This window comes from Maylandia zebra, linkage group LG14, assembly GCF_041146795.1.
Source record: "Maylandia zebra isolate NMK-2024a linkage group LG14, Mzebra_GT3a, whole genome shotgun sequence".
NCBI classification, from domain to species: Eukaryota; Metazoa; Chordata; class Actinopteri; order Cichliformes; family Cichlidae; genus Maylandia; species Maylandia zebra.
The window spans coordinates 20,321,986-20,338,701 of record NC_135180.1 but is presented as its reverse complement, the minus strand read 5'-3'; the positions used below and the strand labels follow the sequence as shown (position 1 = coordinate 20,338,701).

The 16,716-nt window shown below is 41.1% G+C and overlaps 1 protein-coding gene across 1 annotated transcript; it reads right to left on the bottom strand.

Moving 5' to 3' along the window:
- Positions 1-1,098: 1,098 nt before the first annotated feature.
- aipl1 (aryl hydrocarbon receptor interacting protein-like 1) lies at positions 1,099-7,342 on the bottom strand. The gene is made up of 6 exons (XM_004543820.3): positions 7,130-7,342; positions 4,558-4,737; positions 2,891-3,079; positions 2,263-2,439; positions 2,019-2,160; positions 1,099-1,634 (listed from the first exon to the last, which is right to left on the bottom strand). Exons 1-6 carry the CDS (start codon positions 7,232-7,234, stop codon positions 1,435-1,437), a joined length of 993 nt encoding a protein of 330 aa, XP_004543877.2. The 5' UTR covers positions 7,235-7,342; the 3' UTR covers positions 1,099-1,434.
- Positions 7,343-16,716: the final 9,374 nt, after the last annotated feature.

Genomic DNA, 16,716 nt, shown 5'->3' with positions numbered 1-16,716 from the left:
ACTTGCGTTAAACCAGGCAAACCTCCCGAAAAACAAATGCATAAAGGGGGTGATAATGGCCTGTGTTGAATGTCATGTGTGTGTGTGTGTTTCTTAATACATTTCTATTGATTTTCATCATCATTTGATGGTGCATTAGCATTCAGCGGTGACCTGTTATAGGGATGCTGGGTGGAAAGCACTGATAAACGGGGATTCCCTGAATTAAACCCAGCTCTCAGTATGATGTCATGCTATTGAGCTAGTATATTATCTCAGTGTACACGCAGAGGCACGTCTGCTTTCAGTGTATTTTCTTCTTAAAGAATTTACTTAAAATCAGTTGTGTCGTTCACGAGTGTTTCTCTCCTATTCAGTTTATGTTCAGCTTACAGCACATTTGTAAATATATGAAGGGACTAAGGAGTAGTTTTCAGTGCCCACACTCCTGTGACAGATGTGAATGCTGCTGAGACAGAGTAATTTTCCCATCAGGGATCAGGTTGCTGCAGAGGTATAGCTACAGTTAGAGCTCCATCTTGTGGACGTTCAGCGTTTCTGCAAGACTAAGAAAGTAATTTCTCAGTTTTTGACAGGACGACTTGATAATATTTAAAATTTTCCACAACATTCACACAACTCAGGTCATTGCCTCTTAGTTAAATTACTGGCACATTCATAATGAGCATCTGGTCCCGAATCGAGTCAGTTAATGGAAAAATAAGTTCGATGAGTCAACAACGTCGCAAACCGGAACAGTAGTTTTAAAAATATTTTAATTTGTGGAAAATAAATGTACTCCCTTTCTTTGTGGCCTTTAAAAACTAAGATAACCACAACCGTGTCTCCATAGTATAGAGCAAATGCCAAGTTATTATAACCAGCAAATGGTTGGAATATAAATGACAGGAAAATGGTTAAAAAACAACCAGGTTAGTCCAAAGGTCACAAATTATAACCAAAGTTTTTCCGTTTTGCTGGAAGATGTCTCTTCCTTCCCAGGCTTTATGCTAAATGGCTTCTGGCTTCAGGGATATACAGTTTGGTCCACAAGGTTTTGTAATTTTGTACACCAACACAATGGAGTTTAAATCAAATAATCAAGATATGACTAAAGTACAGACTTTCAGACTTTAATCTGACTTATAGCATTTGGGTACATATTTTGGCCATGCTTAATAATGGAGTCAAAATACAAACAAATATTAATTACAATTTAATCATAATGCACATCCACAACATATAAACCACAATAAGTCAGGTTTTAACAATGAAAAGTTCTTCGTTTCATTTTTACACACGTTGTCAGCTATAATTTGGAGTTTGATACAACCTTGCAGTTTATAAGATGGATCATTTTATCAGATACTCTCATGTAGGTGAGTATCCTGTGCAGAGGTTTGATATTTAACAGCTGAATTCTTCTTTAGTCGATCAGCTCTCAGTCTCATCAGGTCAAAACATGCCTTTGTATTTGAGCTTGTCTTCTTCGTTCTTCTCTTCCATACGCATGTTAAGTATGGCCAGTTCCTTCTTAACAGCCTTTTTCATGCCCGGGTTCAGGTCCAGCACCCTGCTGAAATCCTGCCGGGCCTCCGCCTCGTTCCACACCTCCACGTGGGCCTTCCCTCGCAGGTAGTAGGCCTTAACTATGCCTGCAGGACAAATATAAGCTTGTTTGTTTATGCATTTGCAAGCAGGCAGTCATGCGATAGAAATATGCAGCTCTGCAGTGAGAGAAGACATAACTGACATAACCGTTTAGGTCTATGAATGATAAAAACACGCACAGGCACCAGGATCAGACTTTAACGGGACTATGCAACCTGCAATTACAAGCGTCATAAAAAAATTCACACGCTCATTCTCACAGTATGAAAACATGCCCGGCATATAAAAAAGCCTGAATAAACTGTAAACCATGTGACAGTCTTTCACAACTGGCTGGAAAGTGTGATAATACTCTTGGCAGAGAATTCTCCCCCTGCTTTAAGATCCCTCGCTTGCTCGAGTTAAAAAGCTTGTGATGAGTGACAAACCTGGGTGCTGATTGATAATGTCGGTTGTGTGCTCAATGACCTCGTAGTACTCCTCCATGCGGAGCAAACATTGGCAGTAGTTAAGTGTTAAAGTGTTGGCCATCTTCTCCAGCTTCATCCATGGGACATCCCATGCTTTCTCCTGATATGGGAGGAAGAGGTTCAAAGTCATGCCTATATATAATGGCAAATCAGTGCTTTGTAAAGGAATTTCTGCCTTGGATCAATTTTTTCAAGTATTAACCTTGGTCTGAACATTTTTAATGCAGATGATGGCCTCCTTGTATTTCTGTGTGGCTTCTTGGTAACGTCCCTGTTTGTAGAGTTTGTTTCCCTGGCCGTGCAGCACAGGAACGGCCTTCAGCCTCTCCTCATCACTCAGAGCCCACGTCTCCCTGTCGTACTCTCTGGGCTGCTGCACCTGTCAGCCACACATGCACATACACGGACTTCAGTTTTCCATCAATTATACTACAGAGCCGGGATGTCAAACATAAGGCCTGAGGGCCAAAATAGACCTGACAAAGGCTCCAATCCCGGCTACCAGAACTTGTTCCCTAATTTTAAATATTTATTTCTCACAACTCACAAGAGTCATACTGACAGATTTCTTTCATTTACTACAGCAGTGTTTCTTTGTTATGCAGAAAAACTGAGATATACTTTGAAATCTTTTTCTAATACTCAGACATCTCAGGGATTAAGTGTGAAATGAAACTTCTTTATACTGACAGCCCATTTATGATTAAAGTGTACAGTGAGTTTGACATCCCCGTCTAGATATGCTAAACCCCTTTAATGCAAATATATTCCTAATTTAAAAAGCATTTATTTGGTAGGCGAGCTTGCAGGTTGTCTTTCTTCTTTCTCACCTTGAGCAGCTCCAGGACGAAGTAGAGCGGCTTCGGTTCCTTCATCAGCTCATCCAGGTCTTCATAGCCAAGGCTGTGGTAGGCAAACATGTTGGCCATGCCGCATGTATGGATGTGCCAGTCGACTGGGTCTTTGCCCTCAGCGATGCGTCGCATGCTTTTGGACACCAGTGGATAGACACCAGTGTGCTGGAAAGGAGGATCACAAGGTGATACAAGACTTAAAGTGACTGAGGTGGATCACGAAACAGTCCATGACTTTTAGTCTGTGCCTCATGAGTTTGGTGTCTTTGAAATGGCTGTCTGTTAAATATTTATATGTTTTATGGCGATATGGCATCACTCAGCAACTAAAAAAAACACTGTTATCGTGCTGACTGAACATTGCTCATTCATTACATAATTTACACCAAATGAACAGGTTTAAAGATGCTTAGAAGCTGAACTGTGATCACACTGATATTAATTGTGACACTATTAATTCTGCTCTAATAATCCAGCACAGAGATATAATTTTATTGCTTGAAAAGTAACAGGACAACCCTTTGCAACATTCCATACATATTACTTTTAATTGTTTCCCTATTGATCTGTCCAGGGTGTGCCCCGCCTCTCGCCCTGTGGTAGCTGGAATGAGCTCCAGGATGTTTGCCTATTTAATGTGTGTTTCTGTTTTAAATCTTGCCTGTTTTAAGCTGACACTTAAACACAAAGAATTTCATTATGTGACTGCATAATTACAATAAAGAATCTTGAAGCTTTGCACTAAACATTTTACATTGAGTTACTCAGCATTCCCTGGAGCTTGTTTTCTTAACAAGTTATGTTTGCCCTCTGCTGGGTGAAGAGTGGCAGCGCACGACACAGCCAGTGGAGCAGGCTATGTCGTGCAGACGTGTTGTTCGGAGTGAATAAAAGCTCTAAGCCCCATCAAATCTAATCAGAGTGGAGGGGAGTCAGTAGTGCTGATTCAGCAGGAGTCAGAGCCGATTAGGGAAAAGTGAGGCTGCTGCGGATTAATGACAGTATGCCTCGATCCATCTGTCTCTTACACACACACACACACACACACACACACACACACACACACACACACACACACACACACACACGCTAGCATAAAAAGTTAAAAAGTTATGGATTACATAACATGTGACAACATATTCTGAGGTAGCATGTCTATATTATAAAGCCTGTTGCAGGGATCGATCTGTTTATCTGTTAGTTTTTATCTGTCTTTGTTTATCTGTATGAGATGACAATTATTCATAAAAACAATCATATATTCAGTGAATTAAAAGTAAAACTTTAGCCGGTACCCGACTTGTTATTATTGCTGCATGAATGTTTGTTTAAAACCACAAAATGATGATTTAGTTTTTCTTCTAACCCAAAAGTTATGAAGACTTGTGTGTCCCATATATACCTTAACCTTCAACCTCTATATCTGGAACACATCTCATCCTGTGTTAGTTTGTTTCCTTGTTATTTAAAGCATTGTTTATAACTCACACATCTGCAGCATGATGTCATTCTGTCTGCACGGACACACTTTTCAGACTAAGTTTGGATCAACAGGATGTAATCCACTTTGAGTTAGACGAGTGAGAAAATTAGGGAGCGTGCAATCAAATAAATACAAAACCAAAGCTTTTATTAGCACTTACAACGGTGTCACACCAGAACTCCGCCACTTCACCGATCCTCATAGAGGACAACAGGGTCTCCCAGATGTCCAGCTTAAACATGTTGCCAATCACTATCTCCATGGGTGTTCCAACCGCTTTGCTGTCATCTATCACCGTGCGCTCGTCGTCACACAGCTGCGTGCGGAAGTGGAAGGTCACCTGGATAAATAGTAAGGAGAAAAAGGCCCATGCTGTGTGAATCTGCTACATACAGTAGAGTCGCCTGTTATTTTTTCATATTTGCTAGGAAAATAGGAAATAGTTAAGTGTTTTATTGAAAACGTAATGGAAAAACACAATATAGAAGGTTTGTACAAAAATGAAACCACTGTCAATCAAATGCTTTCCTGATGGTGCTGCATGATGGATCAAAATCTGCCTGAACTCATCTGCATTCATAATTTCACCAATTTTAACAAGATCCCCAACACCCTTAAACCACTAAAGAGCCTCTGTGTTCTCCTGAGCTGAACCAAAAATGTCAAATTTGAATTCATCACTCCATCAAACCTGTTGGACCTGATTTTCAGTCCAGTTCTTGTGCAGTTTTGCACCCCTCAGCCTTTTCCCCACCTCTTTCCTTTCTATAAGAATAGCTTATTAACAGCCACCCTTCCACTGATTTCAGATGAGGCTTCAGATTTTCTCCTATTCTTAAAGACTGTTTATGTTATCCGGTGTCTTTAAAGTCTTTCAGGGACACATTGTATACCACGAGGAGATATACCAAGTTTTCAGCTAACAGCTCTTTGGCAATCACCTGTTGGTGCAAAAATAAAATTTTATGTCTGTCAAACTGTGTTATCTTTGGCATTTTCCATAGATTCAACAAAAGAAATGGGAACAAATCATTTGCTTTTGCATCCGGCTGCTGGTAAAAAAGTGCCTAAAGACACAATTTAAAATAGTCTCTTTGCTATGTTGACTGTTGTGTGTAGCCACAACACTGGTTGATCTCTTGACTTAGGTGCCTTTTTATATGATGAGGACTGGGCTGAAAATGTAAAAGCAGCCGATGTCCAAAGGAACAGTTTTAAAAGAGCTTCAGAAAGCTTCAAGACCACTTTAAAAATGACAAAAAAGTCTGACTCCTTGGAAGCAAAAGATAAAGAAATTAAGGTTGACTCAAGATTTGCGACAGACTGGCGACCTGTCCAGGGTGTACCCCGCCTTTCGCCCTATGACAGCTGGGATAGGCTCCAGCGCCCCCCGCGACCCTGAAAAGGATAAGCGGAAGCGAATGGATGGATCAAGATTTTTACACAGTACTCTACAGAATGGACAAACTGGAGAAAACGATGGCAGTACCTCCCCAAACAGGTTAGTTTACATAACATAGCGATAGCATGAGTGTAAATACCAGAAGAATAAAGTGGAAGAGGAAGTGCAAACGTATTCAAACCTCAGTGATGGGAAAAGATATTATGGTGAAATATGGGTCTGAATAACAGTGAAATTTGAGCATCTCAGCAAAAATGTTACGTCACGAGCTTCACACAGCTCAGTTACTCAACAAAGGAGACAGACAGGAGGAAGGTCACACATGCCAAGGTTGTCTGGTTCTGTAATATCCAAGGAATGGAAACCTTTTAAAAGAACTGTGTGCAAGCTGTAGTAACAAAGAAAAACCAGTTCTTTAATGCGCAGCACCAGTAAAATTCATCAATGAGTTCATGACCCTTGTGAAAGGCTTCAGTGGCACATGAGAAACGAGTAGTAAACATTATTAGGAAAACACAAGAACAGGGTATGAGACAGTCAGTTAGCCTCGATCAGTAGTGACACATAATGTAACTGAGATAAGGAGAACTTCATACGTCTTTAACGTCCAAGCCATTTTTTCAAATTCAGTTCTCATTTGAAGAATGTTCTTATAATTTATATTGTCATAAAATAAAATTAAAATCTCATTAAAATGTTATAAACCGCTACATCTTCTATCGACCTCTACTGGCAATAACTTGGGAACTACAGTAACTTGAGCATGCTCATCCCTCTTTGCCCCTCCTGCGGCAAATTATTAAATAATAAGCACACAGTATGGAGATAAAATCCACAAATATTTAAAAAGCTAAATATATGAACTTCTGTACTCTGTTGTTCAACTTTCTGAACTGTGTTCCCTTATTGTTAATTTTGTGTATATTAAAATACTACTTCAAGGAAGTGCAACACACAGTTAGCTCCTGAGCTCATTGTGCAGACAGTCATTCTGTTCCTTTGTAATTAAAAAAAGGTACATCTGCTCTGCTTAAAATCAAAATTAGCCACAGACAACAGTGTTATAACACAGAGTCGCTGCCTTTCTTCTTCTGCATGGTCTTGTGATGCTGATGACATTATGATAATTAAGTGCACATATTAAAACTGCAGTTTTAGTATGAGTTATATTTCTCGCTTTGTGAGTTATAGTTTTAATTTAACCTATCACATGAAAAATGGTCAAATACGATTAATTTTGGGCTCCGGAGACAATATGAAGTCAAATGTTTTTTTATGCCTATCCGTGGTAGAATAATCCAAAAGTTTAAATGAAGTCGGCCTACAGTACCTTCACTCCTGTGACAAACTTTGGAATGTCTCCACTCCCTCCATGCAGGATGGTTTTCTTAATTCCTTCTGATCCCAGCAGGAGTGCGTCTTTCATATCCGACATCTTTACCTCACCTTAAATTACAAAGCATATATCTCACACAGAGGTTTGTGTCTGTGTTGTGATGGGTACAATATATGTAAAAGCTTGTTGATGATTTGGCGGTATCGATTGTGGTGGATTAGTTTAGGCAGAGATAATGAGATTAGAAACTTCTCCTCCTCTCCTTATGTCCCATCATCCCTCTGTAGCACTCATCCCCAGCACTTTCTCTAAACACAAAGAGGACGATAACAAATGAAACAACAATCCAGGACTAGATTTAATTGGGATGGATTTAAGTTTCTTTAGATTTAATGTCAACATTTGCCTGGATGAAAAGTCCTAATGTGCATGTTTGTGTGTGTGTTTGTGCTAGAGATAAAACATGAAAAGAAAACTCTGTACAGGTCTACAAGAGCAAAACTGGAATGGTTTCCATTCCAGAGGAAATTTCCAGGATTTATGTGGATGTGGTGATCCAAACAATGCAGAGAATACTGAGAAATGGTGGAGCAGACAATTACTCTATGGACTCCTTGACCTTGTCTATGAAACATCTGTCTCCCATCTGTGCAGTGCCTGTGTGCATGTGTGCGGGTGTGTTATCCAAGTGCCCCGTACTGTTTGCTAACAAAGTCTGCAAGCAGTTTGAGGGGGCAATTATTCCCAAGCATTACCCAGTGTTAATGTCTTATTCCATACTAATGGCACAAATAGAAAACCCAATAACTGCACCTTGGCAACGCTCACAATTGTGTAACTTTATAGGCTTGTGTTTCCTCTGTGCAACAACATGGAAAAGTTAGTGTTTCGCATTGAATTATCAAGCGAGACAGCTGTCTAATCTCTGTTCAAATAAGACCTCTATATCCCTGGAAAATGCTGCAACCTTCTATCAGGTTTGCCTTTCCCCCCCCCAACTGATGTGACAAACAGGATTGGGCAATAGTTCGGTATGTACTTGGCAGCTGCTCAAGGTAAAGGCAGAGTTCACCCCCTCTTGTGGAAGAGCTGGGCAGTGCAGCAGGAGTTTGCCTGCTTCTAGATCGTATTGCCTCTGATTTGAAAGTAAAGCTCTTAGAGGGAATCACGTGTAAAGCTGGCCTTTACAAACAAACTATTTACACAGTCTTGTGGCACAGAGGTGCTTATGTTAACTAAAACCTTCACAAACACATTTAAATGCCAGTTACAAAAAAATAAATAAATAAATTTCTCCTTCTTCTACATTCTCCCTGCCCTGTCTTCTCTCCTTTTCGAAAGTGAAATGCTGAAAATGCAACATGGGTACATGGCAGAGTGCCTCCCTCGGATGGCAGATTTGTGTTGCTATAGTTACAGCCTTTTGCATCATCATATCTCTGAGTTTAGAGGAACAATCTATCGCTAGAGTCCTATAATTACTCATAAACCTGATAGCATGTCCCAAGAAAGGTTTCAGATTTAAAGTCATGTGTATCACCATTTCTGGTCATTTCTTAAATAAAAAAAACAAAACAAAAAACAACAACAACAAAAAACATCTGACCTGCTGGAGAGGTAATACTATCACAGCAGTTTCTGTTATAACCGCTTTGTGTCAGAGTGACTCATATTTCTTGCGTCACAACGCCTACACCTTGTTCTATTGCTCTGCCTATGGTCCATTTGTGTGTGTGTGTGTGTATGTGTGTGCGTGCAAGCACGTCAGAATTTTCTGCATGTACATTGTAGCGTGGGAAATTGAATGCGCCACTTTGATGAACCACATGCTTGCATAGCTTTGAGAATGGGTTCATCTACAAGTAGTCCTTCCAACAGGCAGCACAACCCAGTCTCTGCCATATTTGGATTCTTCTGGAAACTAATTGGTGATGCAGTAGTTCCACCTTAAGTAAGTAATACTCTATTTCTGGAAAGCACAGTCATGGATTTCCTGGGGTGGAGCTGTTCACTTTGTAAAAAGCCTTTCATTCATATACATAACACACGTGGGAGGACTTCCTCCATGACGCACACTATATACGCACATAGAATAATGTTTATGGATGTGTACACCATTTGTGCTTCTGCTGCTGCTGGGAACAAAGCACAAAGAGTAAACAGGAGACAGACGAGCGATAGCTCGATTACCCTTTCTTTCTCTTTGAGATTGACACTTAGAGCTCATCAGGCAGATGCAAAAGGAGGAGGAACAGACACTGAGGGGAGGTTTGGAGCCAGCACACAAGAGCAGGAGACATCAAACACATGCATGCACATACACATATGTTTTATAGAATGGTCACTTTGAAAGTGCACCGAAGTGCTGAAACACAGAACAAAAAGAAAGGGTTTAAATAAAAAATAAAACACAAAGTGAGTTCTGTTCATAATTTTTATGGACAGGATTTCTAGGCGCAGCCAAGTGGCGGAGGGCTTTCGCTTTGGTGGCCTCAGAATCTCATCTCTGATTTTTGCGGATGATGTGGTTCTGTTGGCTTCATCGGGTGAGGGCCTCCAGCTCGCACTGGAGCGGTTCGCAGCCGAGTGTAACGCAGCGGGAATGAGGATCAGCACCTCCAAATCTGAGGCCATGGTTCTCAGCCGGAAAAGGGTGGAGTGCCCACTCCGGGTCGGGGATGAGTTCCTGCCCCAAGTGGAGGAGTTCAAGTATCTCGGGGTCTTGTTCGCGAGTGATGGGAGAAGGGAGCTGGAGATCGACAGACGGATTGGGGCTGCGGCTGCAGTAATGCGGACGCTGCACCGGTCCGTCGTGGTGAAGAGGGAGCTGAGTGTAAAAGCGAAGCTCTCAATTTACCGGTCGATCTACGTCCCTACCCTCACCTATGGCCACGAGCTGTGGGTAGTGACCGAAAGAACGAGATCGCGGATACAAGCGGCGGAAATGAGCTTCCTCCGAAGGGTGGCTGGCCTCTCCCTTAGAGATAGGGTGAGAAGTTCGGCCATCCGGGAGGGGCTTAGAGTAGAGCAGCTGCTGCTCCACATCGAAAGGAGCCAGCTGAGGTGGTTCGGGCATCTGGCAAGGATGCCCCCTGGGCGCCTCCTGGGCGAGGTGTTCCAGGCATGTCCCACCGGGAGGAGGCCCCGGGGCAGACCCAGGACACGCTGGAGAGATTATATCTCTCGGCTGGCCTGGGAACGCCTTGGTATTCCCCCGGACAAGCTGGAGGAGGTGGCTGGGGAGAGGGAGGTCTGGACCTCTTTGCTTAGGCTGCTACCCCCGCGACCCGACCTCGGATAAGCGGATGAAGATGGATGGATGGATGGACAAAGTGAGTAAAAATAAAACCAAATGACACCCAGTGTAAGGAAGTGTAAGGAAGCAAATATGGGGGACATGAGGGCTTGTTTGTATGTGCCAATTAACAGCCATGCCTCTGGGTTTTGGATCTAGTTAAAGTTGACTATGTAAGCAATGACACCTGGACAACTGTTACAAAAAATGAAGTCGAGATGAAACTGAGGAATGGATTACCATCTGAAAGTCTCTGAAGCTCAGAAATGGCTTTACTTTTGCAGGTAGCTGAAAAAAGCTAACTTTAACGAGAGCATTTATGTATTTATTTACGTGTTTATTTAAAAAAATATAAATCCTCAAAAGGCAGAGATTGTGGAGGTTAGGAGTTCCAGTCACAATGATTAACAAAATTATGTGTTAACATCATGGGCCACAACAACCAACTTTGATCCTAAGTGGGCTGGAACGAACTATGTGATTACATAAAACGTTCTCTTAGTTCATTGCTCACATCGTACTGTAATTATGAAATATAACGTTTTTCTTAATTCACAGAAAATGTAATTGTTTATCTATTACTTTGGTGTAGTATGAATGGCAATGGCAGGGTTGGTCTTTATCAATAGAAACAGCTTTAAAACTGTGAAAACGCAGGTAAAAATTTATGCAGTTGTTCACATTTTCCAAAGGTGTCCAGTGGGCTGGATTGGAGTCTTTGCCAGGCCAATTCTGGCCCCCAGGCTGTAAATTTGACACCCCTGCTTTACACAGTCCACTGAGGCCCTTGGAGGAGTCATGGATTTACGTTTCAGTAGCTGGTAAATCAGTGAGTCATCTGCATAACAATGAAACAATGATATGCATGCTGGGTCAAGGATGGACTGTGATAAAAAACAAATCTTTAAGTAAACTGACCTACTTTACAAATTTAATAGTAATTTTAATGTCAGACATCCTCGTTTACCTGATAAGTGCTTTCACTTTTGAAACAATGGTTTGATTTTGCCACCAAAAGATTGTCTCATTTTACTGAAACCTATCATCCTCCCATTTTCTCCTGCTTACCCAATTCAGGATGGTGGTCTTGGGGGGGCTGGAGACTATCCCAGCTGCCATGGGTTGAGAGGTGAGGCACAGCCTAGACAGGTTGTCAGTCTGTCGGAGGGCTAACACAGAGACACAGACAACCACTGAGGCTCACATTCACACCCATGGTCAATACAGCCGGAGAACGCACAGGGAGAAGGTAGAATGGCCTCTGCTGGCCTTTGGCACAGCAGACATGAAGCATTAGAAGTTATTTAGTCAGGTGTATTTTCACCTCAGAGTCAGTTCAGTATTCAGTTATTTTAATTCTGTTATATTATATTACTGAAGGAGTTATCTGAAGGAAATATCTGAGACTTCTTGAAAAAAATATATTTAAAAATATTTTGCTATGCTTTAAGATTTAACGACATACAGCAAAAGCAGCCATACACTGTATGCATGCAAAGCTTGTACTTTTTGGTGAAGGATCGAAATAGTTCTCCCACTGCTGACAATACAGAGCGGGTTCATGGGACTGCGTCACAAACCGTCTATCGCTTCTGTGTTTATGCATGTGCACATCTCTCAGGTTTAGGAGAAGTGACAGAATCGATGGTTACGTGGCGAATCACAGCCTCCCTGGTCACTTCCACAGAAATGCTTCCTCGAATCGCCAGAGAAAAACTGATCGAGTGTAAACCTCTCTGCAAAGCACATGCAAGCGTCCCGTTCAGCCCAGAGTCAGTAACCTCAACTGGAAGTCTTGATCATACACAAATGCGAAGGCTCATGCACACTAGTGTTTTGAGGTTTGATCTGCTTTGACTTTGAAAGGAAAACTTTCAACCTACCCTTTTTCCTACTTAGTTGAATAGATGAATGTTTTTTTTATTATTTCATTATTTCTTTTGGAAAGCTAATTGCATAAGAGATGTCTTACATTTAGAATCTAGGTTAGAGAACCTCAACCTTTTTGTTTAGATTAATGATAATTTGAGACCTGCCAAATACTTATGTAAAGAATGACTTTGTTCAGGCCAGTGCATTGGCCAACCCCAGCAAAAACAATGATTAAGAGGAGGAGAGAGGAGAATACATCTGTCCATACAGTGTAAGTCAATGTGTTGCCTGAACAGGTAAAGAGGCAAATGTCTGAATAACTGATGGAATAATAGTGTTTGCACCACAATCCACAATAACACCTTAGGTCAAAAGCACATAATAATAATGGATTGGATTTATATAGCGCTTTTCTAGGCACCCAAAGCGCTTTACAATACCACTATTCATTCACTCACACATTCATACACTGGTGGAGGCGGCTACAGTTGTAGCCACAGCTGCCCTGGGGCAGACTGACAGAAGCGAGGCTGCCATATCGCGCCATCGGCCCCTCTGGCCAACACCAGTAGGCAAGTAGGGTAAAGTGTCTTGCCCAAGGACACAACGACCAGGACAGAGAGCCCGGGGATCGAACCGGCGACCTTCCGGTTACAGATGCGATTCCCAACCCCCTGAGCCACGGTCGCCCATATGTTGCATTAGATCATCCAAATATGTGGTGCAAAAAGTTAGCATAAAAAAATAGGGGCAATTATGTGCTTTAATACCCTTTTAGGTTCCTACCATTTGCAGCCTTTTTAGTGCCTTTGCTTTGTGCTAGCAGATGATGGTGCACGTGAATCTACAATGGTACATTTTAGTCTGTGTAAGGTTACTAATCACTCAAGTGCTACTTAAGCAGAATAAATGTGCGGGCTTTCTTGTGTGTGAATTCAAAACTGCTGTTAAAAATAATGGCATATTTCCTTAGATTAGAACTGTTAAGATTCCCAATGCATCGCTCATATTTCCTCTAAAGATTTCAAAAGGATAAGTAAGATGGCAGCAGTTCAACCAAGCCAGTCAAATCCTTCAGCCACAAGGGATTTCATATTTGGATCTCATATTGAATGTGTTTTTAAAACTGCGTGTATACTATATTTACCAAATGGAGGAAAGCTGTGGACAAAAATGACATTCATAGATTACAGATGACTGTGGAATTCAAGCAATCATGTTCAGGACTAAAGATAAATTGCTTCCAGTCCTTACTTCCATATATTTTTCCACATATTTCTAAACTCCAAGTGTTTTAAAAGGATTGTCACAAATCTAAAAAGACTGTGTAACTTCCAACTAGCCTTACAAAATGTAGCTTTGAGTCAATAAGAAGGGGAAACAAAAACAAAACAAAAGCCAAAAGTAATATTTGTTTTTCCATATTTAACGAATAAGGAAATTATATGAGAGATACGTTTTTGTCTCTTGTTTAAATCCACTCATGGAGCAGAAGATTCTTGTGACTGTGGCGTCTTGTCATGCAGAGAAGACAAAATCAGAGGTGACTGCTTTCTAAACCACTGAGACAGAGGACTTTTGGCCCTGCAGTACCTTTTCCGACCAACAGGAGGACTTCTAGGTTGCTGGCTGTGTGTGTGTTTGCATGTGTGTACATTTTGTGCAGTAGCTGTCTTGACTTGCAAATTTCTCAGGAACAGCCTGCACTGGAGTCTTGGAGGAAATTAAATACACAGTGCTCACTAACTGATTATTTCCTCACACGAGCTATATTTTGTACATAAATGTGTGTATTGTTTTGCTCTGATATTCACGGCTCCATCCTAATCTCTGCTCTCGTCAGTGCAGCTGGACTTCGGCCCTGCAGCTCTTCCCAGCCTCAGCTCCCCCTGAGAGGGCCCCTGCTGTCCTGCTTGCTGCCTGGCCCCGACCTTTAGCTACATACCAGAACACATAGCAGCAAGGACAAAGGGCAAATGCACATGACACATAAATACACTCTTACAGTACATGCAGGCTCTTGCTTTCTTCTATAATGCAAAGGTGACTATGTGGCACAGGAAATATTGGATATCAGAGTCTGTGATTAGAATCTATGATAAAAATAAACACACACATATATAATAAATAATACATGCAATTTAATTCCATCCCTTTATCTATCCATCCTCGTCTGCTGATCTAATTCACCAATGAGGGGGAGGGGGCCTGGTGCCCATCCCAGCTGCCATGTGGGTACAAGGCCAGGTACACCCTTGGGCAGGTAACATGTCTACCACAGGCCTAACACATAGAGACAGACACCTTTCACGCGCACATTAATACCTGCGGCCAATTTATAATCACTAGTAAACCAAAGATTGATGTCTTTGGACTGTGGGAGGAAGCTGGAGTACCCGGAGAAGTCCCCAAGTGAAAAGCACTTTCAAAATGCCACATGCACTACCTGCCAATCCAGGGCCTTAGTCAGACACTAAGACTTAATAATTTGGTATTTCTGTGTTTTTCATTGTTTTTTGGGCATTTTGTCCACACGTTTACTATGTTTTAAGCCACTAAAGGCACTAGAGCTTTTGTAGAAAGCTTTTACGTGTGGATACGGAAAACAAATATTTTGCCTTGCAACATCAGAGGTGTCCTGTGTTATTGTTCATAGGCTTTAGGGTTGCCAACTTTTTAGCTATCAAATACAGGACACTCTGGCGTGCCAGTGGCACAGTTTACAACCAGCTGGGCATAGTGTAAATATGCACTGTATGTTCATATTCTTATAATAAAAATGCAGCAATGTGTTGGGATTCAGTTTAATCAATACCTCATCTAAAAGAAAGAAAACTACAGTAAATGATAACTGAAATCACATGGGCATTTCCTTTGTAAAATAAGCAAATACTGTAAATATGGGCTTCAATTACCCAGTTTATTAACCTACACAGACCAAACAGCCCCTTATTTTTACGACTACTTTATTGTGTAATATGTTATTAGATTATACTTGATGGCTTGGGCCCCAGGAAGACTATTGTGGAAGCTAATGGGGTTCCTTATATATGAATAAACAAATAAATAAATCTGGTGAGCGTAACGTCAAAAAGTGCAGGTAATGGTCAATATACGGGACATTTAAGGATGTCCCGTATAAAACGGGACAGTTGGCAACCTTAATAGGCTTCAAACTGACCTGCCTTTCTAAGGCTTGAGTTGTATTACTAGCTGCTGCTTTGGCATGCTATGGATTGCACATGACACTGTTTTTCCCTTTTTCAGTTTGTGTGTACATAGCCTAGAAGGGTACTGAACTAAATATAGAAGAAAGTATGGAACAGCTGCCATTTTGTTTTTAGCTTACGCCAGTGCTTCCAGTCTTCCATAGTGGCATATGCTAGTCTAACCACAGTGTTGGGAAGATTACTTTTAAATTGCATTTCACTGCAGATTACAGAATACATGGCCCATAATGTAGTTTGTAACTTATTCCATGAAGTTACTCAATGTTGAGTAATGTATTCTGAATACTTTGGATTACTTGATATATTGTCATGCTTTTTACAACTGCATCAATGTACTATTGCTGTGTGATTTATTACTATTACTGAAGGTTACTCACCACCGAGCTAACATTGTTAGCTGAAGGTAGTTCATAGACTGCAGACTTTTAGACTTGATGGATAGCATCAACAATCTGCTAGCTGCAAATAATCATGTGCAGTTCTGAAAGCAATACCAGCTAGATTTTAAAATCTTAATAAAAATGAGTAACAGTTTGTTGCAGTGATCTTGTATAGAAAACTATTTCTGTATCAGTAATATATTTTCTTTATGTCTACTTTCAGAACTGCACATGATTATTTGTAGCTAGCTGCTTGTAATGCAGCCTTCAGTAATAGTAATAAATAACACAGCAATAGTACATTGAAGATACTGAAGTGGCACATAACCCAGGTAGCTACCACTAAAACAAGGTAGTTGCAGTAGGCTAATGTTAGTTTTTTAAAAAGAAGTTACTTACAGATGTTTCTTTATGTTGCAGTCTTTTGACACTGAGAGCAGCTTGGTTGCTGGCAAACAGAGTTTGCGTTGGACGATCAGATCAGATTTCGCCCATTCCTTTCTTCTTTAAATGTGAAGTAGTGTTGGAATTTCCAAGTAAGAAATGCATTCCTGCCCTTGCACTGCTGGCTCTGTTGTGCTGGCTTTGAGTCCATTGTGTAACTGACGCCACCAACATTAAAAGGGTGCTTACATTAGAGCCACTTTTTTTGTTTTGTTTTGTTTGGGTTTCCAGCAATATGTGGAATTACTAAAATTAGAGAGGGGATAGCCTAACATGAAACAGGAAAAGACCACCGCGTAATCCATTTATTTCAACAAAGTAATTGTATTCTAATGATCACCCATTTAAGTGGTAATACAT